The sequence below is a fragment of the Protopterus annectens genome, chromosome 2.part1 (genome assembly GCF_019279795.1).
Source record: "Protopterus annectens isolate FY-2018-M chromosome 2.part1, PAN1.0, whole genome shotgun sequence".
Classification (NCBI taxonomy): domain Eukaryota; kingdom Metazoa; phylum Chordata; order Ceratodontiformes; family Protopteridae; genus Protopterus; species Protopterus annectens.
In genome coordinates, this window is record NC_056729.1 from 69,663,128 (window position 1) to 69,690,524 (window position 27,397).

The following is a 27,397-nucleotide window of genomic DNA, read 5'->3' on the forward strand; positions in this document are numbered from 1 at the left end:
ACTTGTTTTTGTACTGCTCCTTGTTTGTACTGTTTTACACTAGAGTCAAAACTGAAAAGGGTCTTTGGACCAGCTCATTTACCCAGTTAAACTGCAAGTAAAAAGTACAGTTGTGTACACTTACCATAAATGTAGATGTTCGAGTGTATTCACTGTTGCAGTCATTACATTTGGGTAATCTGCTTGCAGGTTGCCCTCAGTCGGCCTGATTAACAAAGTCTTGGGTCCTGCGTCGGTTGCTGTCCCTTCTTCCATGACATCAGGTCGTCAGGGGTATAAAACATGCAGCCGATGCCATTACATCAGTTTTTCTTGCCCCAGATGTCAGGTGCCCCCCTAATGGGGAGCAATTAAACATAAAAACACAAAGGTATACCTCCAACAAAAAAGCAAATACACCAAAAAAAGCTTTTAAGCATAGTAAAGGAAAGTAGAGGTATAGCCAAAAGAAGTTAGGGGGAAAGAGGGAGGATAACCAGGACTGCAACAGTGAATACACTTGAACATCTACATTTATGGTAAGTGTACACAACTGTACTATGTTCTTCGTGTTTCACTGTTGCAGTCATTACATTTGGGTAAATTCCCAAAGCTGTGGCTGGGAGGAAGAGTGTAGATAGCATTAGGAGCAGCTATAAGGCCCTGCAAGATTGCAGTGGCAAAGCCAGCTCTGGATTTAGAGAAAATTGTCAAATGGTAATGCTTGGTGAAAGTATGTACAGAACTCCAGGTAGCAGCTTCTAGGATGTCCCTGGTAGGAACACCTCTAAGAAAGGCTGTAGAAGTAGTTGCAGCCCTGGTGGAGTGAGGTCTTATCCATTGGGGGATAGGTTTTCCATGGTGCTTATAGCAGAAATGAATGCAATGGCTTATCCATTTAGAAATGGTTTGCTTTGAAATAGCCTTCCCCTTTGCCCCTGCAGCAAATGCTACCAGCAGTTGTTCAGATTTTCTTTGAGGTTTAGTCCTGTCCAAGTAGAATCTAAGTTGTCTGTGCACATCCAAGGAATGCAGAATCCGTTCCCCTTTGTTCTGTGGATTGGGAAAGAAGGTTGGCAAATTAATTAACTGATTTAGAGCCACACTGGATACCACCTTGGGCATGAAGGATGGATTGGTCCTGAGTGACACCCTGTCCGCATGAAAGATGATGAAAGGCTCCACTGCCATAAGGGCCTGTAATTCAGATACCCTTCTAGCTGAAGTGATTGCTAAAAGGAAAGCTGTTTTCCAAAAATGAAATTTTAAGTCTGCAGTAGCAGCTGGCTCGAAAGGAGAGAGAGTGAATTTCTCCAATACAAAGTTAAGGCCCCAGGCTGGGGTTGGAGCTCTCCTGGGTGGTCTCAAATTTTTGGCCCATCTGAGGTACTGCTTGAGCAGTGGATGGGGAGGTTCTGTGTTATAATGGGCTGAAATAGCTGAGGCGTGGATTTTAATGGAGGAAAAAGACAGGCCCTTGTGAAGCATCTCAGTTAAGTATTGTAAAATCTGAGGCAAGTTGGGCTCTGCTGTGCTCATCCCTTGAGACTGGTTCCAGGCACAGAATCTTTTCCATTTTTCAACATAAGATTTTCTAGTACTCTGCCTCCTTGCCTCTAAGATGACATCCATCACGTTGCTGAGGGATGGTAAGGGAGAATTTAAGTAATTAGCCAGGCTGCAAGGTTCAGTGTTGGAAGCGGAGGATGCAGAATCTGGTTCTCCTGCTGAGACAGCAGGGAAGGAGTTGGAGGCAGGTGCCATGGAAATAACCGTGACACTGCGCAGGAAGGGGTACCAGTGTTGGAGCGGCCAGTCTGGAGCAATCAAAATCATCCTTGGTTTCTCCTGTTTGACTTTTAGTAGTACTTTGGAGAGCAGAGGCAGCGGGGGGAAGGCATAGATTGATGGCTTTTTCCAGCTGAAGGACAGAGCATACACTTTTCAGGCTTGTTTGTGGGGAGTCCTTGTGCAAAATTTGTCCAATTGGTAGTTCTGGGGGAAGGCAAACAGGTCTATATCTGGGCTCCCCATTCGTTTGTCAACATGTTGAAAATCCTTGGTCCCAGTTTCCACTCGTGTGGGTCCATAAGGTTTCTGCTTAGTCCGTCTGCCAGTGTATTTAACTTTCCTGGCAGGAACTGAGCTTGTAGGTGCACTTAGTAGCTCAAGGCTGTGTTCCACAATGCCATGGCTAGTCTGCAGAGGGGGTAAGAGTGTGTACCCCCCTGCTTGTTTATGTATCACATAACTGTGGTGTTGTCCGTCTTTACCATTAGTTGTCCTGGAAGAATGTAGTCCTTGAGGGCTGTCAGAGCATTCTGTACAGCTAACATTTCTTTTTGATTGATATGCAGGTGCATTTGACTTGGGTTCCATTTGCCCTGAATGCACTTCCCTGCCAGGTGAGCCCCCCATGCATAGTCTGATGCATCTGTTAGGGTTTGGGCGGCAGGGGGTGGTGTGAAAGGTAGTCCCTTGTTTTGGTGGCAGGCCTCTGCCCACCAAAAAGTACAGTTGTGTACCTACCATAAAATGTAGATGTTCATTGTGTTTCACTGTTGCAGTCATTACACTTGTGTTATCCTGCTGGCAGGCGTAGGCAAGGTATGATAGGAATCATTGTTTCTAGGCTGTGAGCATGTTGACTCCATAGGCTTTTTAGATACCACTGTAGTCTCCTCATACGCAGTCTTGCATATGGAATTAGAAGAATGCAGAAGGCCATGAACCCCAAGTGTTGCAGTATTTGTCTTGCAGATAGTAGGGTTTTTGTTGCCACTTGTTTGAAGTAGGTTGTCAAATGAGTTTGCTTTTCTGGCGTGAGGTAAGCCATCTGGGAAGTTACATTCCTGGGAGCAAGCTTGAATGCAATTTGTTGACAGGGTACCAGTTGTGATTTCTTTTCGTTTATGGTGTACCCCAGACAAGTTAGAACCCTTTTAACAAACGCCAGATGATTCAAAAGTATGTCTTAGCTTTCTGCCTGAATTAGACAATCGTCCAGATATGGGTATATTTGAATATTTCTTTGTCTGAAAAATGCAATCACTGGAGCTAGGCACTTTGTGAATACTCTGGGCGCAGTAGATAAGCCAAAGGGTAGTGCTGAGAACTGATAGTGCGTGTAGCCTGCTTTGAAGCATAGGTATTTTCTGCAAGATTCCCTGATTGGGATGTGCAGGTATGCTTCTTTTAGATCTAGTGTTGCCAACCAGGCGTCTTTGCCTAGCATAGGAAGTAAATGGTGAAGAGTCAGCATCTTGAATTTTGGAATCTCCAGAAAGGTGTTTAGAGTAGACCGGTCCAGGATAGGACGCCATGAATGGTCTTTTCTGGGTACCAGGAAAAGTCTTGAGTAGAAACCTAGTCCCTTTTCCTCTTCTGGTACCAGTTGAATAGCCCCCATGCTTAAGAGAAAAAGTACTTGTTTTTGGGCCTCTGCCCACTGATTTGGGGGTAGGTCCGGCCACCCGCTTGATGTTGGCAACGTGTGGAAGTGAAATCTGTATCCCTGGGAAACTATATTTAAAACCCATTTGTCCTGGGTGATGATTTCCCAATTCTTTGCATGAAGACCAATCTGTCCCCCCAAAGGGGCAGTCAGTTGATAAGTGCTTGGAAATTTTAAAAGGAAGTCATTGAGACAGTCTGCCATAGGGGGGAGTCTTATTATTCCCAGATTTGGAAGTGGAGGCCCCCCCACTGCTTAGTTCTGTGTGTCCCCGGGACTGAAACCTGGGTTTTTTGCTGTGTCTGGGTTTGGCTTGAGAAGACCTGGAAGGGACTGGAAAGGACCAATTCTTAGAAGGCCAGTATCTACTAAATCTAGGAAGCTGAACTTGTAAAAAATCTTTAACAGTTTGCATATATTTAGCTTTATCTTCCATCTTTTTAAGAACTTCTTCAGCCTTGTTGCCAAACAGGCGGTCCTGATTTAAAGGAGCATCCAACAATTTAGCTTTAACATGATCAGGCAAAGATTGCTCCTTAAGCCAAGCATGCCTTCTAAGCACAAACCCAGTAACAGCAGCCCTACAAGAGGCCTCTAAAGAATCAAAACCACATTACAAAGTATGTTTTCCAACTTGTTCAGCAGAATGCATTAAATCCTGCAAGTCTTTATTTTCCACACAGTCAGGTATCGACATAATTTTCTGTTTAAGTAGTCCAATAACATGTTGCTGATATTTTGACATATGAAATTGGCAGTTTAAAGCTCTAATTGCCAAGGTTGCTGAAGTATAAACCTATTTACCCCATCTATCCAGCGCCCTGGAGTCTCTATCAGAAGGGGTAGGATTTTTAGCAGTAGAAGCGTTAATGACCTTGGGCCCCCTGTGAAATAGTCTCTGGATCTGCAATGGGATTTCTGAAAAGGAACTTATGGGACTCAGGGACTCTGTAGTATCTGTCTGGTTTACTGGGAGCAGGAGGCAGGGAATCAGGAGCCAAACTGGATTCCGAGAAAGCGTCATCAGCAATGTCTAGTACAGGAGCAATAGCCAAAGGCCTGTGCTGAGGTAAGAGAAGGAAATCCCAAGCCTCTTTTTTGAATCAGAAAATTCCTGGCTTTCCCAGTGAAAATGCTCCCTCAGAGTATATAAGGTTTCCCCAAAAGAAAACTCCTCAGGAGGGGAAGCAGAGGGAAGAGAGTCCTCTGCATCAGAATCCTCATAAGTAGGTTAAGGACAAATCCAGGTCATCAGAAGAGTCAGAAGAAACAGAATCCTGATCCAAAGATTCATAATCAAGCTCAGCCCTAGGCCTCTTAGAGGGTGGGGGTTGACTACCCCTGATTAGAGTTATTAGATCTTCAGCCATTTTTATCATTTTTTTGTTTACGCATAGAGGCCTGAGCATTGGTTTTTTAGACATGGATTGAGATTTAGACTTTATTAATGAAGGAGACGTTGATTTAATATGCAAGTCCGTAGGCCTGAATACATCTCCAGAAGCCAGTGCCTGCACAGCGGCTCCGGACCCATCCAAGGTAGAGACAACTGCGGGATCCGTAGTTGAAGTATCTCGCGGCATACCGGACTCCAAATGGGTCTCAGTAGAGGCCTGTGAATCAGAAGTAGCGAGTATCAGGGGCTGCGAAAGCGCCTCACTGAGTAGCGGAGAACTGGCGACTGGCTTAGCAAAAGCTTCGTCGGCAGTTTTGGACATCAGCGGCGTGTCTCTGTCTTTATCTTTGCATTTTTTCGGAATTCCGCTAGTCGGATGGCTAACCGATGACATTTCTGGATAATTAAACCGAGAACTGAAATATTTAGAGGCAAAAATATACAGATGATGGATAGTGCGCTGATTAAATAAAGCACAAAACCAACAACAAGGTACGTCATAGTTAGGGCCTAGGCAAGGAATATAGTACGAATGAAAATCTTTATGAGGTATTTGCTTTCCACAAGTAATGCAATTATTAACTTTTACTGACATCAGGAAGGAGCAAGAAAAAGTTTCCCCAATGGGGTACTTAGCTTTTAGTTGAAGACTTCGGTTCTGAAACTTGAAAACGAAAATTTCAGGAGTTGGCCGACCGGCACTTGTGAACTGCTTCTGCACCGCACGGCAAGAAAGACTGATGTAATGGCATCGGCTGCATGTTTTATACCCCTGATGACCTGACGTCATGGAAGAAGGGACAGCAACCAACGCAGGACCCAAGACTTTGTTAATCAGGCCGACTGAGGGCAACCTGCAAGCAGATTACCCAAATGTAATGACTGCAACAGTGAAACATGAAGAACATCATTAAATACAAACACTTGTCTACACAAACCCACCCCCAAATCATCCTCCATTGATTGGATTCTTGGAATTCTGCAAAAAAAAAAAAAAGTACCGGCCACCATGTCTGCTGTAAGTGACTAAATGTTTACCTTTGGTCTACATATAAAACATTGAAGGCAACATTAATCAAAGAAACTCAAACTTAAAGCATTCTGATGCCCGCCTCTCCAAAAGGTCCAAAAAAATAGCCTTCACTTTCCCCATATTCTAACAATATTGAAGAACCAAACCTTTTTCATTAACACCTTCACGATGTTAACAGATATGGCTCTTCTTCAAATCCTTGTGCTAAAGTCCATAAAGGAATGGCGCACACACAAAAGTTATGGCTAGACAACCCAGCAAGCAAAACTTCCTCCAACTTTCAGCTTTAAAGACAAGCAAGATATTCCTCAAAAGCTCTTCTGCAAAACCCTAAAAGTCAATCTTTCTACTAACTAAATCGTACTATACCACAATAAAGAATCTCTTCAGTCTTGACCGATGCACATTTTACCTACTTCCTGAACAAACTCTCTAGGCCACTGCATTATAGTGACATCATACCACTCACTTCTAACTTTTCTTTGCATGTACATTAAAGATATACTATTTGCTTTATATAAAGCAAGTTAAAAAAAGGCATTAATGAAAAAGTAAAAAGAAGTTATTTAACAACTTCACATGAAGTTATGTACTTACAATAACGTTCCATGTGAGCTGTTTATCTCACCTTTATTCTCACTGATGGGTTCGGAGCCGATAGCAAAGCTCAAGGTTTGCCAGTAGCTCGAGACCAAGCCCCTTATCCCACAATGCACTGCTGGAATTACCTCAGATCTTGTTTGCTGCGAGTATATATACCCTTTTATTTGTTTCTATAAGGAAGCACTTCCCGAAAGGGAAGAAGTATTGAATAACCAGGATGGTACTCGCCTCTAAGTCAACTGTTTGCCAGGAGGGGGAAGGAGGGAGGGACGTGAGAATAAAGGCGAGATAAACAACTTGCATGGAACATTATGGTAAGTACATAACTTCTTTATGTGAAGTTGTTAAATCTCACCATTTATTCTCACTGATGGGTAGCATCCCTAGCACCCTCAATCTTGGGTGGCTCAAGGAAGTATGTTTTTCAGTACCGTGGAACCAAAGGAAGACCTGTCCCTGGAAGCCTTATCTACTTTGCAGTGTATGATAAAAGTATGAAGCTTAGACCAAGTGGCTGCAGCACTAATATTGTCAAGGGGCAGTTTAGCTGATTTTGAAAGGCAGAAGACGTAGAAACGGCTCTGGAAGAATGAGCCTTAGGTTTGTGTGTCAATGGCATGCCTGCAGTCGCATAAACAAAGGATATACAATCTGATAACCATTTAGATAGGGTTGTTTTAGCCACTGGATTACCTTTTCTGGCCTCCGAAAAGGATACAAAAAGTTGATCTGATTTTCTAATATCCTTAGTTCTGTCAAGATAAAATCTGAGCTGTCTGTGTACATCAAGTTTGTGCAGCATGTATTCCAATTTGTTAGTGTGGTTGGGAAAAAAGACTGGCAACTCAATTACCTGATTGATATTGGAGTCAGAAAAGACTTTAGGCAAAAAGGAGGGGTTTGTTCTGAGAGATACTCTATTAGCATGGAAAATCATGTAAGGAGGCCTGGCAGATAATGCTTGAAGTTCTGACACTCTGCGGGCAGAAGTAATGGCTACTAGAAATACAGTCTTCCAGGACAAAAAGAAGATGCTGGTTCGAAAGGGGGGAAATTATTTGAGACAGCATAAAATTCAAATTCCAGGGAGAATAAGGGATTTTGACAGGAGGTCTCATGTGAAAAGCCTTGGATAACTTATGGCCCATCACATTCAACCCATCGAATCCAAGGTGGAAATCTGATATGGCGGCTAACTGGACTCCAACTGCGGCAGCTGCTGCTCCTTCTTTAAAAAGCTTTGTCAAAAATTCTAAAATGGACGATAGAGGAGCTCCGAAAGGGTCGATTTTCTGTATATTGGCCCAAATTGAGAACCTGTTCCACTTATTGCAGTATAGTTTCCTGGTGGATGGCTTGTGAGAAGACAAAAGGATTTGTCTTGTATCATCTGAGAGCAAATGAAGCCTGGCAATTAGGGGGAGTGGATTAGTCAAGCAGTCAGTTTTAGGGACTGCAGTGAAAGATGGAGGTTCCCCTGACGGGTGTGTCAGAAGGTCCGGAACTGGGTCCAGGATCTATGGATCCTCCAGTAGAGGATGGTGAAGGAAGGGGAATCAAATCTGTCGAGGCCAGTAGGGAGCTATGAGGATAACGGTCCTTCCCAGCGACTTTGCTTTCTGTAAATCCTTGGGTATCAATGGAATAGATGGGAATGCATATAGGAGACCCGGAGGCCAATTGTGTATGAGTGCGTCTCTCTGGGAATGTCCCAGAGGTGGTATTAGGGCAAAATAGCTTCTGCATTTGGTATTGATGTGACTGGCAAAGAGGTCGCAGCAAGGCTGGCCCCATTTGTGGAAAATCAAATCCACAACTAGTTGGTTGAGAGACCACTCGTGAGGCAACAGTACTGCCCTGCTTAGCTTGTCCGCTATCATGTTGGATTTCCCCGGGATGTGTGTTGCTATCAGAAAACGGTGGGATGACACAGCCCATTGCCATACCCTGAGGGCTTCTCGACAAAGGGAGTAAGACTTGGTTCCGCCTTGTTTGTTAAAGTACCAGACCACTGACATGTTGTCCATCTGAACTGCAATTGTCTCTAGAGGAAGATGCCAGAAGTACCGCTCTCAACTCCAGAACATTGATATGCAGATGTGACTCTTGATCCGTCCATATGCCTTGAGCAGTCTTTCCCTGAAAATGCCCCCCCCCCCACCCTATCAGGGAAGCATCCGTGGTCACAGTGGCTACTGGGGGGGGGGGGCAAAGGGTCTTCTGGTTGTAACATGAAGAAACGTCAACCACCACCGAAGGTCTCTCTTGCAAGAATCTGTGATGAGAATCATGTGGTGCATCAGTAGCTTTTGGTAAGACCACTGAGCGAAGAGGAGCCATTGAAGGATTCGCATATGCATCCTTGCGAGTGGTACAGCCAGGATTGCTGCAGCCATCAAACCTAGTACCTTCAAGACCTCTGCTGCTGTAGCTTTGTTCTTTGACACCAGTGAGATGACGTGCTGGTGAAGAAGTGAGATTCTTTCGATTGGAAGATGTAGAGTGGTGGCTGAAGTATCTAACTCTGCTCCTATAAAAACGGTATGCTGCGATGGCAAAATAAGGCAGACTTTTCTAAGGTGATTGTAATGCCTAATTGATGGCAGAGTGTCAGAGTATATTGTGTTGCCTGAGTCAATTAATGCCTGGTGGTAGCAGTGAGGAGCCAATAATCTAGGTATGGAAACACCTGGAATACTAGACGCCTCAGGTGAGCCGTGACCACTGCCATGCATTTGGTGAACACCCTGGGGGCTGTAGTGAGACCAAAGGGCAAGGCTCACGGCTCAAAACTGGTAATGACTGGCACCCAGCCGAAAACGCAGGTGACCCCTGGAGCATCTGTTCATTTTTATGTGATAGTACGCGTTCTTGAGATCTATGGCGCACATCCAATCGCCTTTCCCTAGGAAGGGAAGAATGGAGTGAAGCGTGACCATTCGGAACTTCTCTTTCTTTACAAATTGGTTGAGTCTGCTGAGGTCCAAGATAGGTCTCCAGTCCCCTGTTTTCTTTGGTACCAAAAAGAATTTTGAGTAAGTTCCGAATCCAACTTGGTCTGCTGGGACTGGTTGGATGACTCTTTTCTAGCAATTTTTGGATCTTTACGATTGCTTGATCCCTGAGACTGGGTGGAACATCTGGGATTCTGCTTACAGGAGTAGGAGGAGTAGAGAACGGTATGAAATATCCTCTGAAAATTATGCTTTGTACCCATGTATCTGATGTTATCTTTAGCCAGACTTCTGGGTACAAAGACAAGCAACCCCCGACTGCCTCTAGAGCCGGACAGCCGGGCCTACTTTCAGGAGCGCTGGTAGGGCTGACCAGAGAATTGGCCTCTGTCACCTTGTTGCTCTGGACCCCCTCTACTGCGCGGGTGGTGTCTTCCGTTATAACCTCCTCCTCTGCCTCTAGAGGGGGTTTCTCCACGTGTGTCCCGAAAGGCTCCCTATGCTTTTCGGAACCACATTTTCCCACCCCTAGGGCCCTCGGGGTAGGGCCGAGTAGGGGTAGAAAAATGGACTCCAACGGCAGAAAGGGTCTTGCATTCCTGCTCACACCTGGTTAAAGTTTCCTTTACTTTAGGCCCAAACAGTGATGAGCCATCAAATGGGGTGTTGATAAAGGAAGACTTAAAGGGCTCCGCAAAGGAACAGAGATACATCCAGGCTCATCTCTGCAGAGCAATGCCTGAACTAGCGGCTCTACTCGAACCATCAGCCACATACGATACGAGACGCATGAACAAGTTTACAACCAAGTTTCGGGTAGCGAACTGTGTGTTGACTTTGTCGGCAACCCCTGCAGCTACCGTACCCTGGAGAGCATCTCCTAGCTCTTTCAGGAGATCTCATTGCAGTCTCGTAAAATGGGTTAAATAGTTCAGCTATCGCAGAGAAAAATTTGCTAAACTAAACACGCGTTTCCCATATCTATCCATGATCCTAGAATCTCTGTTAGGAGGATGGATAGATGCGGATGTTTCAGACACTTCCTTTTTGGTGGCTGCAGCTACCACCATGGCATCAACAGGCACTCCTTTGGTCAAAAAGGCTTTGTCCACTGGGGCAGAGATGAACTTATTCGGCTTCCGAGGGACAGGTTCCATGGCCTCCAGTGACTCCCAAGCCTTACGAGAGATCAGTTCCATGAGCACGTCGTAAGGCGGAGACACCGAAGAAGTGGAAGGCTGAGACCCAAAAGCCTTCAAGAGCACTGACTCGTCCTCAGTAGGGGTTTTGGACTGCCAATCGCCCCTCTGACTAAGGATCTCTAATATCTCCGCAAAGGAGATATCCTCAGAGGGGGATCGAGGGGACCCTTCTGACTCATCCAAGTCCATGGCCATGTCGGATGTTAAAGACTCCTGTGGGGAGTATAAGTGCCTCCTCTTGCACAGTCCCTTCCTGGGTACCTCCTCAGTGGGGAGATCTGCGGAGGTCTCGAAAGAGCAGAGGACACCCTGTGGCGCCACTTGAGGCTCAGGGTCTCTACGCTTGAGCTTGAGGGGAGAAGGAAGCCCGAACTGATGCAGATGATGTCTTAGGAGACAGGACTCTCCTCATATCATCGAAAGCACCATGGCTCCGACGAGAAGGGGTAGACGGATCCGGAGGGACCATCCGATCCTCCCACACCAAAACCATGGGCTCCGAGCCCGAGGTAGGAGCCAAGCTCATCTGAGCCAAAGCCCCGAGAAAGAGAGTCGGCACCGACAAATCAGTCTGACTATCCTCCCCAGACCAGACAGGACAGTGTCGGCTCCAAGCGTCCTCAGTCGGCGCCGAGGACGTCCAAGTAGATGGAATGTACAGTTGTGTACCTACCATAAATGTAGATGTTAGAGTATATTCACTGTTGCAGTCATTACACTTGGGTTATCCTGCTGGCAGGCGACCCGCAGTCGGCCAGAGTTCCAAAGTCTTGGTCCGGCGTCAGTTGCTGTCGCCTCTTCCCTGACGTCAGTACGCCAGGGGTATAAAAGTTGCAACCAACGCCATTTTCTTCAGTTTTTCGTGCCCCAGATAGGAAGGCTGGAAAGATAAAATTATGCCCAAAAAACATGCAGATATTACTATAAACGTTTCCTTCATCTACAAGCAAATACACCACATACGTAGTATAGAGATGAGAAGTACAGAAAAGTCCCAGCAGTGAAAAATAAAGGGGTATGGTGGGTGGGTAACCTGGACTGCAACAGTGAATACACTCAAGCATCTACATTTATGGTAGGTACACAACTGTACTATGTTCGTATTTCACTGTTGCAGTCATTACACTTGGGTAAAATCCCAAAGCTGAGGTTGGGTGGCTGGGTCTAAATTGGATTTGGAGAGGCTACCAAGCCCTGCAGAACTGCAGTGGCAAAGCCCGCTCTGGATTTAGAGTAGAGAGGTAAGTGGTAGTGCTTGGTGAAAGTGTGCACTGAGCTCCAGGTTGCAGCTTCTAAAATGTCTTTGGTTGGTACTCCTCTGAGAAAAGCTACTGAAGTGGCTGCTGCTCTGGTAGAATGAGGCCTAATGCCCTTAGGCACTGATCTGCCATGTGCATAACAGAAGCGGATGCAGTGTCCTATCCATTTCGAGATTGTCTACTTTGTAATAGGCTTTCCTTGTGATCCTGCAGCATATGCTACAAACAGTTGCTTAGTTTTTCTGAAAGCTTTTGTTTTGTCCAAGTAGAATCGTAGCTATCTGTGTATATCCAAAGCGTGCAGAAGTCTCTCCCCTTTATTCTGGGGATTTGGGTAAAATGTAGGCAAATGAATGGTTTGGTTTAAGGCCAAACTGAAGAGCACTTTTGGCATAAATGTTGGGTTTGTCCTAAAAGAAACCCTGTCCTGATGAAAAATGAGGAAAGGTTCCACAGCCATTAATGCCTGTAACTCTGACACTCTTCTTGCTGAAGTTATTGCTAGGAGCAGAGCAGTTTTCCATGACAAGAATTTTAGATCAGCTGTGCTGGCTGGTTCAAAAGGAGGCAGTGTGAGTTTTTCTAAAACAAAATTGAGGTCCCAAGTAGGTACTACTGGTGCTCTTCTTGGGGGTCTTATATTTTTTGCCCCTCTGAGGTACTGTCGTAGTAGAGGATGTAAAAAAATAGGAGGTTCCGTATTGTAATGAGCTGAAATGGCAGAGGCATGGATTTTAATAGATGAGAAAGATGAGCCTTTGTCCAGCATCTCAGTTAGGTATTGTAAAATCTGAGGTATATTAGGGACAAGTGGTTCGAGCCCTTGTGCCTGGTTCCAAGCACAGAATCTCTTCCTGGTTCCAAGCACAGAATCTCTTCCATTTTTCTCCATAAGATGTCCTAGTACTCGGCCTCCTGGCTTCTAAAATGACATCCATAACAGCTTTAGAGAGAGGTGCAGTCTGAGTGGCTACATTATCTGCCATGCTGCCAGGTTTAAGGTTCTGAGTTGACTGTGCAGAATCTGCTGGTTTTGTTGTGTCAGAAGATGGGGAATTTGAGGTAGAAGCCAAGCTGGGCCTTGAGACAAACTCTTTAGGATTGGGTACCAGTGCTGGTGTGGCCAGTCTGGGGCAATCAGGATCATTTTTGGCCTTTCTTATTTGACTTTTAGTAGCACCTTGGTAAGAAGGGGCATCGGAGGGAAGGCATAGACTGTCAGGCCTTTCCAGCTGAATGATAGAGCATCCACTTTCCATGCTTGAGAGTGATACGTTATTGTGCAAAATTTCTGTATTTGGTAATTGTGAGGGGAGGCAAAAAGATCTATGTCTGGGCATCCCCATTTCCTCATTATCATGCTGAACACTTGTGTATTTAGCTTCCATTCGTGAGGATCCATGAGATTTCTGCTTAGTTTGTCTGCCAGTGTATTTTTTTGTTCCTGGCAGGAATTGTGCCTGCAGATGTACTTGATAGGTCAGTGCTGTGTTCCACAAAGTCATGGCTTGTCTGCATAGGGGATAGGAATGTGTGCCCCCTTGCTTGTTTATGCACCACATAACTGTGGTATTGTCAGTCTTTATTAATAGCTGTCCTGGATGTAGTTGGTCCTTGAAAGCTGTCAGGGCATTCTGTACAGCTAGCATCTCTTTTTGATTGATGTGAAGAGGCATTTGTTCCTTGGCCCACGTGCCCTGAATACATTTTCCTGCCATATGTTCCCCCCAGGCATAATCCGATGCATCCGTTGTTATTGTCTGCCTGGCAGTGGGTAAGGTGAAAGGCTGTCCCTTGTTGTGGTGACAGGCTTGGGACCACCATCGAAACTCCTGTTGTAGGCAGGGAATTAAAGTTATGATTGTCTCCAGGCTGTGACAATGCTGAGTCCAAACACTTTTTAGATACCACTGTAGTTTCCTCATATGCAGTTTTGTATATGGAATTAGTAGAATGCAGGATGCCATGAAGACAAGGGCCTACAGAATTTTTCTTGCAGGGAGCTGGGTTTTTGTTGCCATCATTTGAAAGTAATGAGATAGTTGCCTTTGTTTGTCTGGCGTAAGATAAGCCATCTGGGCAGTTGTATTTAAGCTTGCACCCAGGAATATTATCTCTTGAGACGGCACTAGTTTTGATTTCTTTTCATTTACTGTGTACCCTAGGCAAATTAGCAATCCTTTTACAAATGCCAGATGCTTTAGAAGAATGTCCTTGCTCTCTGCTTGAATAAGGCAGTCGTCCAAGTAGGGATATATTTGAATTCCTTTTTGTCTGCAAAATGCAATTACTGGTGCCAGGCATTTTGTGAAGACCCTGGGCGCAGTAGATAAGCCAAAGTGCATTGCAGAGAATTGGTAATGCATTGAGCCTTTTATGAATCTGAGGTATCTTCTGCAAGATTGTCTGATTGGGACATGCAGGCATGCCTCCTTGAGGTCCAAAGTAACTAGCCAAGCCTTCTTGCCCAGCATGGGCAGAAGTTGCTGTAGTGTTAACATTTTGAATTTTGGAACATCCAGGAAAGTATTTAGGATTGACAGGTCCAGTATTGGTCTCCAGGTTTTGTCCTTTCTGGGTACTAAGAAAAGTCTTGAGTAAAATCCTTGCCCCTGTTCTTGCTGTGGAACTTTTTGAATAGCTCCCATGTCCATAAGAGCAGCAATCTGTTTTTATGCCTCTGCCCATTGGTTTTGTGGCAGGTCTGGCATACCTTTTTGTTTTGGAAGCGCGTGGAAGTGGAACCTGTAACCCTGAGAAACAATATTCAGCACCCATTGGTCCTGGGTGATCATGTGCCAATTTTTTGAGAAGAGTGCTAGCTTTCCTCCTAGGGGTGCTGTCAAACGTAAGTGCTTGGCATTTGTAGAGGGAAGTCATTGGGACTGTATCCTATAAGGTTGTGATTTGTCTTCCCCTCCTTTGGGGGTTGAAGCACCCCATTGTTTAGGTCTGTAGGAGCCTTGGGGCTGAGATCTTCCTCTTGTGCGTCTGTATCTGCCTCTTTGTGGCCTATCTGACACTGGAAAGGAATAATTTTTTGAAGGCCAGTTTCTGCTAAATCTAGGTGGTTGAACCTGCAAGAAATCTTTCACGGTCTGCATTGACTTTGCTTTATCCTCCATTTTCTTTAACACCTCTTCTGCCTTAACACCAAACAAAGTATCATGCTGTAATGGAGAATCCAATAAGTTTACTTTAACATGGTCAGGTAAACTTTGTTCTTTCAACCAAGCATACCTTCGAATAACAGAGCCTGTAACTGCGGCTCTACAAGAAGCCTCTAATGAATCAAAACCACATTGTAGAGTATGCTTTCCCACTTGTTCAACTGCATGCAATAAATCCTGCATTTCCTTACTGTCAGGACTTTCTGTATTTGAAACCATTTTCTGTTTTTAACAATGACATGAGGTACTGTTGATATTTAAGCATGTGAAACTGGCAGTTTAAAGCTCTTACAGCTAAAGTAGCAGAAGTCTAAACTTTTTTCCCCCCATCTGTCCAGAGCTCTGGAATCCCTATCTGAGGGAGCAGGATTTTTAGCAGTGGAAGCCTTAACCCCTTTAGGACCTTGAGAAATTGTTTCTGGGTCTGCAGCGGGGTTTTTGTAAAGAAATTTATGAGAGTCAGGGACCCTGTAGCAGCTGTCTGGCTTGACTGGTGCAGGGGGTAAAGAATCAGGAGACAGACTGGATTCAGAAAAGACATCATCAACAATATCAAGTACAGGGGGAATAGCCAGGGGCCTGTGCTGAGGCAATAAAAGGAAGTCTCTGAGCCTTTTCTTGCATTTTGAATAATCCTGACTCTCCCAATGGAAATGCTCCCTCATGGTATGCAGGGTTTCCCCAAAAGAATAATCCTGAGGCGGAGAGGCTGAAGGTATGGACTCTTCTGCATCAGAGTCCTCATAGGGAGGGAGAGAATATCCCTGATCAGAAGAGGAATCAGATGAAATGGAAACCTGGTCAGAGGAATCATAGTCAGTGTCTTGCCTAGGCCTTTTGTCAGGAGGGGGATGGGAACCCCTGATTAAAGTAATTAGGTCTTCGGCCATTTTAAGCATCTGTTTCTTTGGCATGGATGACTGTTCTGGAGAATGCTGTACTTGTTTCCTTGTCTTTAATGGTGTTTTTGACTTTGCCTTTGTTGCTGTAGTGGGCTTATTTGTAAGCTGTGCAGGTCTGAAAACGCCCTCAGAAGCAGATGCCTGCTCAGCGGCTCCGGACCAATCTGAGGGAATAGTTTCCGTAGGCCCAATACCTTGTGTTTCCACAGGCCTCGGTGTCTCCACTTGGCTGTCGGTTACGGCCTGTGGCTCTGAGGTAGCAGGTGTCAGGGGCTGAGAAAGCGCCTCACTGAGAACCGGCGACTGGCCTAGAAGGGGCTTCATCATCGGTTTTGGACCTCAGATGCCTGTCCTTTTCTTTGTCTTTACGTTTTTTATAAATTCCGGTCGTCGGTTGTTCTGACGGCATTATGTAATTAAACCTTCGGCCAAAATAATGTAAAGCAAAATCAAACCGACGTTTAATAGTGCGTTTATTGAATCTAGCACAAAACCGACAACTAGTAACATCGTGGTCAGGGCTTAGGCAAGGAATACAGTAAGAGTGAAAGTCCTTATGAGATATTTGCTTCCCACAAAAATACAATTATTAACTTTTACGGAAATCGGTCTGGAGCAAGAAAAAGTTTCCCCAACGGGGTACTTAGCTTTATTGAAGACTTCGGTTCTGAAACTCAATTTTGAAAATCTCAGGAGTCGGCCGACCGACACTTGCAAACTGCTTTTGCTTCGGGCACCGCGCTGCAAGAAAGACTGAAGAAAATGGAGTCAGTTGCAACTTTTATACCCCTGGCAGACTGACGTCAGGGAAGAGGCGACCGCAACCGACGCCGGACCAAGACTTTGGAACTCGGGCCGACTGCGGGTCGCCTACCAGCAGGATAACCCAAGTATGACGACTGCAACAGTGAAACACGATAAACATCCAATAACACCGGTGCGGGTCTCGGTTCCATAGGTTCGACAACTATCGGTTCGGGCTCCTTTGGCTCCAAGAGTCCAGTACGGCTCGGAAGAGGAGGTAGTCCAGTCTGGTTCAATGGTCTTCAGCTCCAACGAAGTGGTCGGGGCCGACAACAATTTAGCAAGTCCTGGTGCCCGTACAAGCTTCTACACTAGCCGATCCATATCAGAGAGGCTGACCGAAGACTTTGAGGAATGCATTCGAGGAATGCATTGAAGGTGCTGACTGAAGCAGAGGAGATGAGGGAACCTCGGAGACCGGCTCCAAGACTGGGAGCTGGCTCCGAACCAAAGGGACACTCGGTTCAGAGGACTGTGGAACCAATGACGCTGTACCCTCTGATCTTTTTGCCTTCTTGGTTTGTTTAGAATCAGAAGATTTTGAAGAAGTGCTGGCACCTTCCTGGCTACCCAACTCCTCAGAGAAAGTATGCTGCAGCAACCCCCTATCTATGAGTTTTCTCCTTCTCTCTAAGAGAACCCTAGATGAAAAAGAGTGGCAAATACTGCAAGAGTCTTGAAGGTGTTTAGCCCCCAGACAGTAAACACATTGGACATGTCCGTCCATGACGGACATTTTCTGTCCACAATCTGGACATTTCTTAAACCCCGATTTGGGGTGAGACTTTTCTCTCTCATCCGACGTGTTATAAAGAGACACACCACAAAATTAACCTGTAAAGGTTAAATACAGGGCTAACTAAGCCCACACTAAAAAATATACTAATAACAAGTATAAATTGTAAAACTAAATAGGGCTAAGAAAGGGCCCAACACTAAGAAAAACTAAGCCAACACAGGGCACTATATCTACAATCTAACCTACTTAAAACTATATTATTTTTAGTAAGAAACACACACACACACACACACACACACACACACACACACACACACACACTAAATAAAAACAATTGCTGAAAAAGAAGTAGAAAAAAATATTTTTAAGCTTGCGATTTATCACAGAGATCTCTCTTGCCATGGCAAACTACATCTGAGGTAATTCCAGCAGTGCATTGTGGGATAAGGGGCTTGGTCTCGAGCTACTGGCAAACCTTGAGCTTTGCTATCGGCCGTGTTGGAGCCAAGGATCGGCTCCGAACCCATCAGTGAGAATAAACGGCGAGATTTAACAACTTCACATGCATTTTTTCACAAACTTGATAAGTAACTTTTTCATAACATCCGAGGCAGGAGCCAAATGCAAGGCTGTTTTGCAAATAATATTGCAAGTAATACACCTTGAAAACTTCATGACAGGTGTCAAAACTGTTTTAGAAAGAGGTCCATTTATATATGGGTAATAATAAACACACGCAGACAATAATTTGCAGACAGACCCTTGGAAAATGGTTAGTAGCAAAGGGGCAAAGCAGACCAATGCCATGGGCTGTCTTTTGTCCAGTGAAGTTAACATATGACTATTTAAATGTTACTACAGAAGAAGCTACACTGTGACCAGCAATGAAGTTAAATTTGTATAACAATAGACTGTGGTAATAAAATACCTGGATCAGCTACTAAATTTCCTTGCAGATTTCCTAATCTTACTTTTAACATATCTTATGCACTGGCCTTAATTCATTAATATTCCCAGGTTTGGTTTTGTAAAGTACAGAATGGAGAATTGTTTTTAATTTTTGGGAACACAGTATCTGTAGCCATCTTCACTACATCAGGTTGCAACATAAATATTCCTGTTACTTTGTTTAATGAGAATTTTATCTCATAAAGTGCACAAAGTATTGCACCAATGAGTCAAAGAGCAAGCAAACACATAAAAAAAGCTTGTTGAAAAGTCATGAAGAGTGGCAGAATTAATGCAAATGTTCTCATCCACTACCAGTTCCTTAAGGAATGGTGAATACCTTCCCAAAAGGGAATTTGCACTAAACTACAGTCACGTTTTTAATTACAATGATAATAAAATGCAAGGCAGCATTCAACTCTGAGCTCTTCCATCCTCTTATCAGTTTGGGAGGGAATCTTATTAACACAAAAAATTTAGAACAACAGTGTCTTCATTATCAAGAGATGGCCAAAGTAAGGTAGAGGTAATATTCTCAAGAAGAGAATATGCTGAAACTTGGTTATTGTAGAACTGAATCAGCATTCAGTTTATGACTACTCAACAATATGACATTTCCTTCTTTAAATATTACTCACTGTTGCCAAGGTACATTGCTGAACATGGTTATCCATGTATAACAGCAGCCTAATTCCTGGTGGCGCTTTTATTTTTTTCATATGTACTGTCATGGTACAAAACACTACTTAAATCTAACTAAACAATGCCAACATTGCACATAATTATACCTGTAAAACACTTCCTGAGGCTTTCTTCCAAGCTCTGAAGTAAATTTCAGCAATATGAGCCATCAATGACCTACAGAAATAAAATAAAGATAGACCAATAAGACAAAAAAAAAAAAAAACACGGTCTTAAAAATAATCCTCAACACAAAAACAAAATCTCAAGGATGCTCGAAGCAAGTAATGAAACAACAGATTAAACTAGTCTTTATTTAGACTGCTCTGTACAAAAAACAGCAACCCAATAATAGTATGGCTAAACAACCTTTAAGTCAAACATACAAAACACACACACACAAAACACAGAGCTGCAGATAAAAAGCCCAAATTCTGGCCAATGAGAGTTCAGCATTAAGAAATAAGCAGACATTTTTGAAAATATTTAATAGGCAAAAAGCCAAGTCAACACAAATAAACCCCCAACCAAAATTGTTTCATATTGTTTTTTAATACTGCCTCAACTTGACAGAATTTATACTTTTGCAAGGGACAACAGCAAACATTAAAAGTGCTGTGTGCTGCAAAACATACTGCTGACATTTCAGGTTCCACTGTTTGTAAATGTAACCAGACACTGGACACAGACTTTCTGTCATTTAACATTTTATGCATTAAGCTCTGAAAAATGTCTTACATTACATAATACCTACTCTCAAAAAGTATACTTCTGGGCATATACATTTTATCAGTCACTGAAGGTCTCTTTTTAAGGGAGAGAGACTGGGGAAGGTAAAGCCACACTCTATGGAGGACAAGCACACAAAGTAGGACAGTGTCCCCCAGTTGAACATTGATCTAAACTAAGCAAATGTGACAGATACTGAAAAAAAGAAGGGACTTCTGAGTGGGATAGCATTTTTTTAATATAATAAGCTCATTCTCTTGAGCAACATAAAAAAAGGTAAAACCCTTTCATTTTCACAAATAAAACTTTATACGGTAGCAGGATTTTTATTTTCCTGAATGATATAAATAATGTGAACACAAGATGTACATCTGTCAGAAATCAGAATCTCAGCCTCCATATAGCAATATAAAAAGTGTGCAGCCATGAAAGGAAAGTATATTGTATAAAAAATAAATTGTAGTATCTGTAGGATTACCGGCACTTTATTAAAAAGACAATGACTTCAGTTAGCGCTTTCGTCTCCCTTCACTCTCAGAGACTTCTTCAGACTAAAATTCATTGTTCATTACATACATTAAATACCCATTCTTGGGATACCTCACCCAACAACATCCAATCTAAGTTAAGAAGCCTAGTCACATGATAAAATAGGCTAGATTAAAGAAAAATAAAACGTCAGCAAAAATTCTAAAAAAAAGTCAGTGGTTAAACCCTTTTCTTTTTAAGTACATAAATTCCTCTATATTATTAAGAACAGGGGAAAAAAACATGCATTTAATTTAACTTGCCAACTGTACTTTAGCCATCCCAGTTCTTCCTCTATGCTAATAATATTCTTGGTGTTACTTAATACTTCTAATACTAAACATTTAAAGTTAACTTTGCATTTACTTTCTTTATAGTGTTTACACATGGTTGCCACCTCACAGCAAGAGTCTCTCCGGTTCGATTCTTGGCTGGGGTGCCTTCTGTGCAGAGTCTGCATGTCCTCCCTGTGGTCGCGTGGGTTTCCTTCAGGTTTCCTCCCACATCCCAAAGACATGCAGTAGGTGGAATAGACACTCTAAATTGGCCCTAGGTGCGAGTGTGTGTGCCCTCTGTAAAAGGTTGGGCGCCGGGCTGGCAACTCGACACTAAAAAACTCCACTGCCAATCATGAGCGGACAGATGATCTGCTGTGGCGATCCCTAACCGGGAAAAAGCCGAAAGAAGAAGAAGATAGTGTTTACACATGGCATTCTTTTCATCTCCATTGGCAATAGCATACTTATGCTCATAAATTCTTCTGTTGAGCTCCCAACCATATTTTTCCTCTTACATGAAAAACTTCCTGGCATTCTGACAACATCATTTCCCACTTCAATTTCACTAGAGTCAGTATACAAATAGTTGCATGTTACATTTGAAACACTTACTCATTCCTTTTTTACCTTCGACTTGTATTTTTCTATTTAGTTTACTCTGAAAAAAATCTTTATAATTTTTAGCTGTCTTTTGTACAAACCTGGGCCCTGTACTTTTCTTTTTAATAATTTTATTATTAGCTTTGAAAATACTCCAATTTCTACTAATACTTTTTATAGCTTTAGAATCAACACTATTTTGCACTAATAGTGCTGTCTTATGTGTATATTCTCTTCTTTTTGTACCATCACATTTAGATACTTTTCTTTCATCTATTTCTTTCTCCAACAACTTATTCATATCCTTGTTAGGATACCCTCTACATTCCATTCTTTTACCGAAATTTTTCAGCTTCTTATACGAAAACATTATAATTTTTAGTGAGATTGCTTATCCTTTTTAACTGGCCCTTAATGTTAGATTTTGTTTTCTTGGGGTGGAGACTAGAATAACTTAAGTACATGTTGTTCTGAAAATCTTTTTTATAAATCTTAATATCAACCTACTGTCGTCCTTATAAATAGTAAGATCTAAATGGTTAATTCGATGCATGTCATAATTATGAGTAAATTTAAGATATGAACATACATTATTAATATATTTCAGGAAATCATTCAAAATATCAATAGGCCCTCTCCAAATTAAAAAGACATCATCAATAAAGCAAACCATCTTTAATATATATTCATTATATTCACTATTGATAATGTTAGCTGTCTTCCAACCTTTCATAAATACATTGGCATAACTGGGAGCTAAAGCTGCTCCTATAGCCACTCCGTTAATTTGAACATACAATTGTTCACACAACTCCAAATAGTTGTAACTTAATACCAGATCAATCATTTCCATTAGCAATCCTACTGTATAAGAAGAGAACATTCTAGATCTTAAAAGTTCGATTGACTGTTTCCATACCATCTACATTAGGAATCATAGTAGAGAGGGAATTAATATCCAATGTGACTAACACCAGTTTCATTCACAACTACAGTCTCAATTTTACTCAAAGTCAAAGCTATCTCTTATATATGTAATGTTTTTAGGTACCACTTTTTGTAACATTTTGTCCACAAAAACAGATGGCCCTTCAGTCTTACTTTTAGCACTTGCAACAATAGGACTTAGCAGGGGTCTTCTAATTTTTCGTGGATCTTTGGTATACCAAAGATCCTACTTACTTTTGGGTTAGTATTAGATTCTTTCTTGTTTTTTTCATCTATTCTGCCAGTGCAGAACCATTCTTCTATACAAGAATCTATAAGAGCATATCCCTTTTTTACAACTGAAAATGTTACTTTTTTTATAGAATTTTTTGTCTTTTAACAACTCTCTCATTTTATACTCATATTCTCCCCTATCTATATAGTCAGAATACCAGGATGTTTTTCATGTAAGAGTAGTTTTTCATGTAAGAGTAAAAATATAGTTTATCTATTAATGTGCATAGCTTGTCATGCTTTTTATATGGGAAGAACTACCAGGGAGCTCAACAGAAGAATGTATGAGCCTAAGTATGCTATTGCCAATGGAGATGAAAAGAATGCTGTGTGTAAACACTATAAAGAAAAGTAAATGCAAAGTTAACTTTAAATGTTTAGTATTAGAAGCACTGAGTAACACCAAGAATATTATTAACATAGAGGAAGAACTGGGATGGCTAGAGTATAGTTGGCAAGTTAAATTAAATGCATGTTTTTTTTCCCTGATCTCAATAATAGAGATGAATTTGTTAGGTTTTAAAGGATTAAAACACTGACTTTTAGAATTTTTGTAGAAGTTCTATTTTTCTTTAATTTAGCCTATTTTATCATGTGACTAGGCTTCTTAACTTAGATTGGATGTTGTTGGGTGATGTATCCCTAGAATGGGTATTTAATGTATGCAATGAACAATGAATTTTAATCTGAAGAATTCTCTGAGAGTGAAGGGAGACTAAAGCGCTAACTGAAGTCATTGTCTTGTTAATAAAGTGCCAGTAATCATACAGATACTGTGATTTATTTTTTATTCTGTTTTCTGACCGTTATTTGGTTTTGCTGTTCTGCTTTTTTCTAAGAAAGTATAATTGTGTAAAACCTTATCATAACAGTAGATGTCCTTGCCTTCACTGCTGCAGTATTCGTTAATTGTGGGATTCCCTTCCCTGGAAGCCTGGCGTCAAGCCAGTATAACGAAGGCTATTGTTACTTTAAGGTACGCTGAACATGTCCCGTATGCTCCGCGCATAGCGTAGGGTATAAAGGTGATGTTCAGACGTACCATCCTCAGAACCAATTGCTCCAGTAGGAACACCAGTCCAAGGGAATCCAAGTGGTATCTTGTACATCCAGGAAGGAAAAAGACTGGCGGATGGAAGGAGCGAGTGAGCACTGCAGTAGTGAAGGCAAGGACATCTACTGTTATGGTAAAGTTTTACACAACTGTGCTATATCTTTACATTCACTGCTGTAGTATTCTTCACTTGTGGGAGTGCGCCAAAGCTCAAGAAGAAACTTGGGAGGAGGAAGGAGCAGTAGAGCTGTCCAAGAAACCATGAAGAATGGCCCTAGCAAAACCAGCTCTAGCTCTAGAGATACCATCCAAGTTGTAGTGCTTGGTAAAGGTATGCACAGACGTCCAAGAAGCTACTTCAAGAACAGAAATAATATAACCCCTTGAAAAAAAAATAACCAGAAGATGCCACAGCTCTAGTAGAATGAGCCCTTACAGATGAAGCAAGGCTCTTCCTATGAAAAGTATAACAAAAAGAAACAGACGTTGAGATTCAAGAAGAAACAGTTTGCTTGGATATCGCTAATCCTAACAACCTAGGATGAAAAAAAAACTGATCAGATTTTCTAATAGCTTTAGTCTTATCCAAATAAAATCCAAGTTGTCTATACATGTTAAAAGTATGCAGCATCCTCTCACTGTCAGATTGCAGAGAGGGGAAAAAGTAAGCAAATTAATAGACTAAGACACAACTTGTTCACCACCTTAGGCATAAAAGGATTAGTATGCAAAATGACACCCTGTCCTAATGAACTACCAAAAAAGGAGGACAAGCCATAAGGGCTTGTAGCTTAAGACACCCATCTGGCAGAATTAAGAGCCAAAAAAAAAGTCTTCCAACAATGTTGCAAGGAAGATGAAACAGCAAGCTCAAAGGGAGCCTGAATCAACTCCAAACCAAAATTAAGACCCCAAGAAGGAGAAATGGGCTTCCTGGAAGGTCTCATATGAAAAGACCCCAGGAAGGAGAAATGGGCTTCCTGGAAGGTCTCATATGAAGGACTCCTTTTCAAAATTGTTCAGCCTCAAATCTAGAAGTTAGAGGAGGAGATAAATGCAGACAAGCAGAGATGGTGGATAAGTGGGCCTTAATATAAGTAGCCAAACCAGCACTGAGCAATTCACACAAATAATCGAGAACCAAAGGAACATCCACAATACGTGGGTCCAGGTTACAAGTGATACACCAAAAAGAAACCTCTTCCATTTGGTAAAGAATAAGAAAGAGTTCCTAGCAGTGGCCTGGGCTTAGGCTCCACAACATGTCCTTAGAAAAAAAAAACTGTTTAGGAGGAATCAAAATCCTACCACCCACAGTGTCAGTTGAAGAGTGGATAGGTGAGGATGGATGAGAGATCCCTTGTCTTGTTTGAGAAGATCCACCATGTGAGGTAACTTGTAATGATTGCCCTTGGCTAAATGCAGATGAGGGAAATAATGCTGTCATGGTCAAAAGGGAGTCACCAAAACGATTTTTAAGAGCCCTGTTGACTCTTGAACAGATCTTTTAGATTGAGAGGAAGGGGAGGAAATGCATAGAGAAACATCCCCTTCCAAGAAAAAAGGGTGTCCACCTTCCACACCAGAGGACCTGGGAATCTGGCACAAAACAGAGGAAGTTGTCTGTTCAGAGGGGAGGCATATAGATCCCACTAGGAGTATCCCACTAGTAGACAATGTCCAGAAACACATCCTGTGAAGCATCCATTCATGGGATTGAGTTACAGACCTGATCAGATTGTCAGCCACAATGTTCTAATACGAAGGGATATAAAGTGCCTGAAGAGTCGCTTGATATTTGACAGCAAGATCCCATACCATAAGTGCCACCCAGCAAAGATAATAAGATCTTGTTCCTCCCTGTTTGTATACCACATTGGTTTCAGAGGTTAGAATCAAACCTTGTATCTGTAAGGTAAACATCTCAACCATTATGCCAAATCCCAATCCTTTTATGCCAAACCTCATCTTTCGGATAAAATGTTAAAAAGAGATCCCATATGCTTGAGTTGAGGTAGTTTAAGGTTGTATGGCACCTACTGAAAAGAGTAGAAGTTTTCCAATGTCCTGTTTAGATTTCACCTAATAGTATAAATACCACCTCAGGTCTCCACTGAAGAGAGGCCACTAGCCTAGTGAAATTAGCCTAGTCAACAAAGTTAGGAATTATACAGCAGCAAAAAAAAAACGTTTCTATGTGAATGGGGAGTCTGAAACAACAGATCTGGATTGGAAGTATTAAAAGTGATCCATACATAAAGAAAAATCAGGGTGCTCAGTAAAGGAAAACTACATATCGGAAATGTAAAACAATTGAGGTGTTACTACACCTATGTAATAAAGATCAGAAAGCAGTTCAGCTTCGAGAAGAGTCAAATAATGTGAGGGAATACGAAGTTATGTACTCACCATAACGTTCCATCTGAGTTGATATCTTCATTTGTCTGCAACCTTTGGGATACGGATCCGATCTCAGATCCGAGCCACCAACTTCTACCACAGCACAGATCCGAACTCCTAGCTCCTCCCCTTACCCATAATCCCCTGCCTGCCCTGACTGACCTCAGATCAAGTTTGCCCATAGCACAGCTGATAAAAGTGTCCCAAAGGGAACAGATGCTAAGAACCTCAAGAACGATCATTTTGGTCAGGGGGAAGGAGGGGGGGATGGTTGCAGACAAATGAAGATACTACTCAGATGGAACTTTATGGTGAGTACATAACTTCTTAATCTGAAGTAGGAACTTCATTTGTCAGCAACCTTTGGGACAGAGTCCCCAGCTACCTATATCTTGGGTGGCCTTCATGGAAGGATATTCCAGAGCACCGCAGAGCCAAAGGACGCCCTACCTCGGGAGACGACATATATTTTATAGTGGCTGATAAAGGTGTGAGATGAAGCCCAAGTAGCTGCGGAACAAATGTCATCCAAGGGAACCCTAGCTTGAAAGGCCGCCGATGTGGCAATGGCCCTAGTAGAATGAGCATGGACTCCTTGAGGTGCAGGCCTTCCCGAGCTCTGATATGCTAAGAGAATACAACTCGAGATCCATCGAGAGAGAGAAACTTTAGAAATTGGCTTTCCGAAATTACTTTTGGCAAAGGAGATAAACAACTGATCGGATTGCCTATGATCAGCAGTTCTATGAATATAAAAACGTAGCTGTCTGTGTACGTCTAAGGAATGCAGCTTGTACTCTCCTTTGTTTTGAAAGTTGGGGAAAAACACTGGGAGATTAATAGATTGATTAATGTTCGCTTCTGAAGATACCTTAGGTAGGAAGGATGGATTGACCCTGAGGTAAACCCTATCCGGGTGAAAGACCAAAAATATTGGTTTGACACAAAGAGCTTGCAATTCCGATACTCTTTTGGCTGAAGTTATGGCCACCAAAAAGACGGTCTTCCAAGAGAGAAATTGGAGATCAACCGTGGCCGCCGGTTCGAAAGGGGGACCAGTCAAGGCCTGTAAGACTAGGGATAAATTCCATGGAGGTACCACCTCTTTGACTGGAGGCCTAAGGAGGAAGGTACCTTTGAGGAAGGACTTACACAGTTTGGAAGTGATAAGAGGGCCAGACTCTTGCCCCAAGTGATAGTATGAGATTGCTGCAAGTTGTACCTTGACTGTGGAAGAACTAGCCCCCTGGTGAAAGAGAGAGGTTAGAAAATCTAGAACCAATGCTATTGGGGCCGTAAAAGGGTCTAAACGACGGTGTTCTGCCCAGATGGAGAAGCGTTTCCACTTACTCCGATAAACCCTCCTGGTGGAAGGCTTGTGAGCTGCTACAAGAATGGCTAGGACAGGTGATGAGATCCCGGGAGTCCTTATGAGGAGTGAAACTGGAGCAACCAAGCAGTCA

The 27,397-nt window shown here is 42.7% G+C and overlaps 1 protein-coding gene across 2 annotated transcripts in view; it reads right to left on the minus strand.

The window, feature by feature from the left end:
• Positions 1-27,397, minus strand: part of NCAPG2 (non-SMC condensin II complex subunit G2) — a 1,874,483-nt gene that overhangs the window by 1,359,522 nt on the left and 487,564 nt on the right. For both annotated transcript variants that reach the window (XM_044062031.1, XM_044062030.1), the window contains exon 8: positions 19,232-19,301. In XM_044062031.1, coding sequence (XP_043917966.1) covers positions 19,232-19,301 — 70 coding nt within the window. The remainder of the gene's footprint in view (positions 1-19,231; positions 19,302-27,397) is intronic.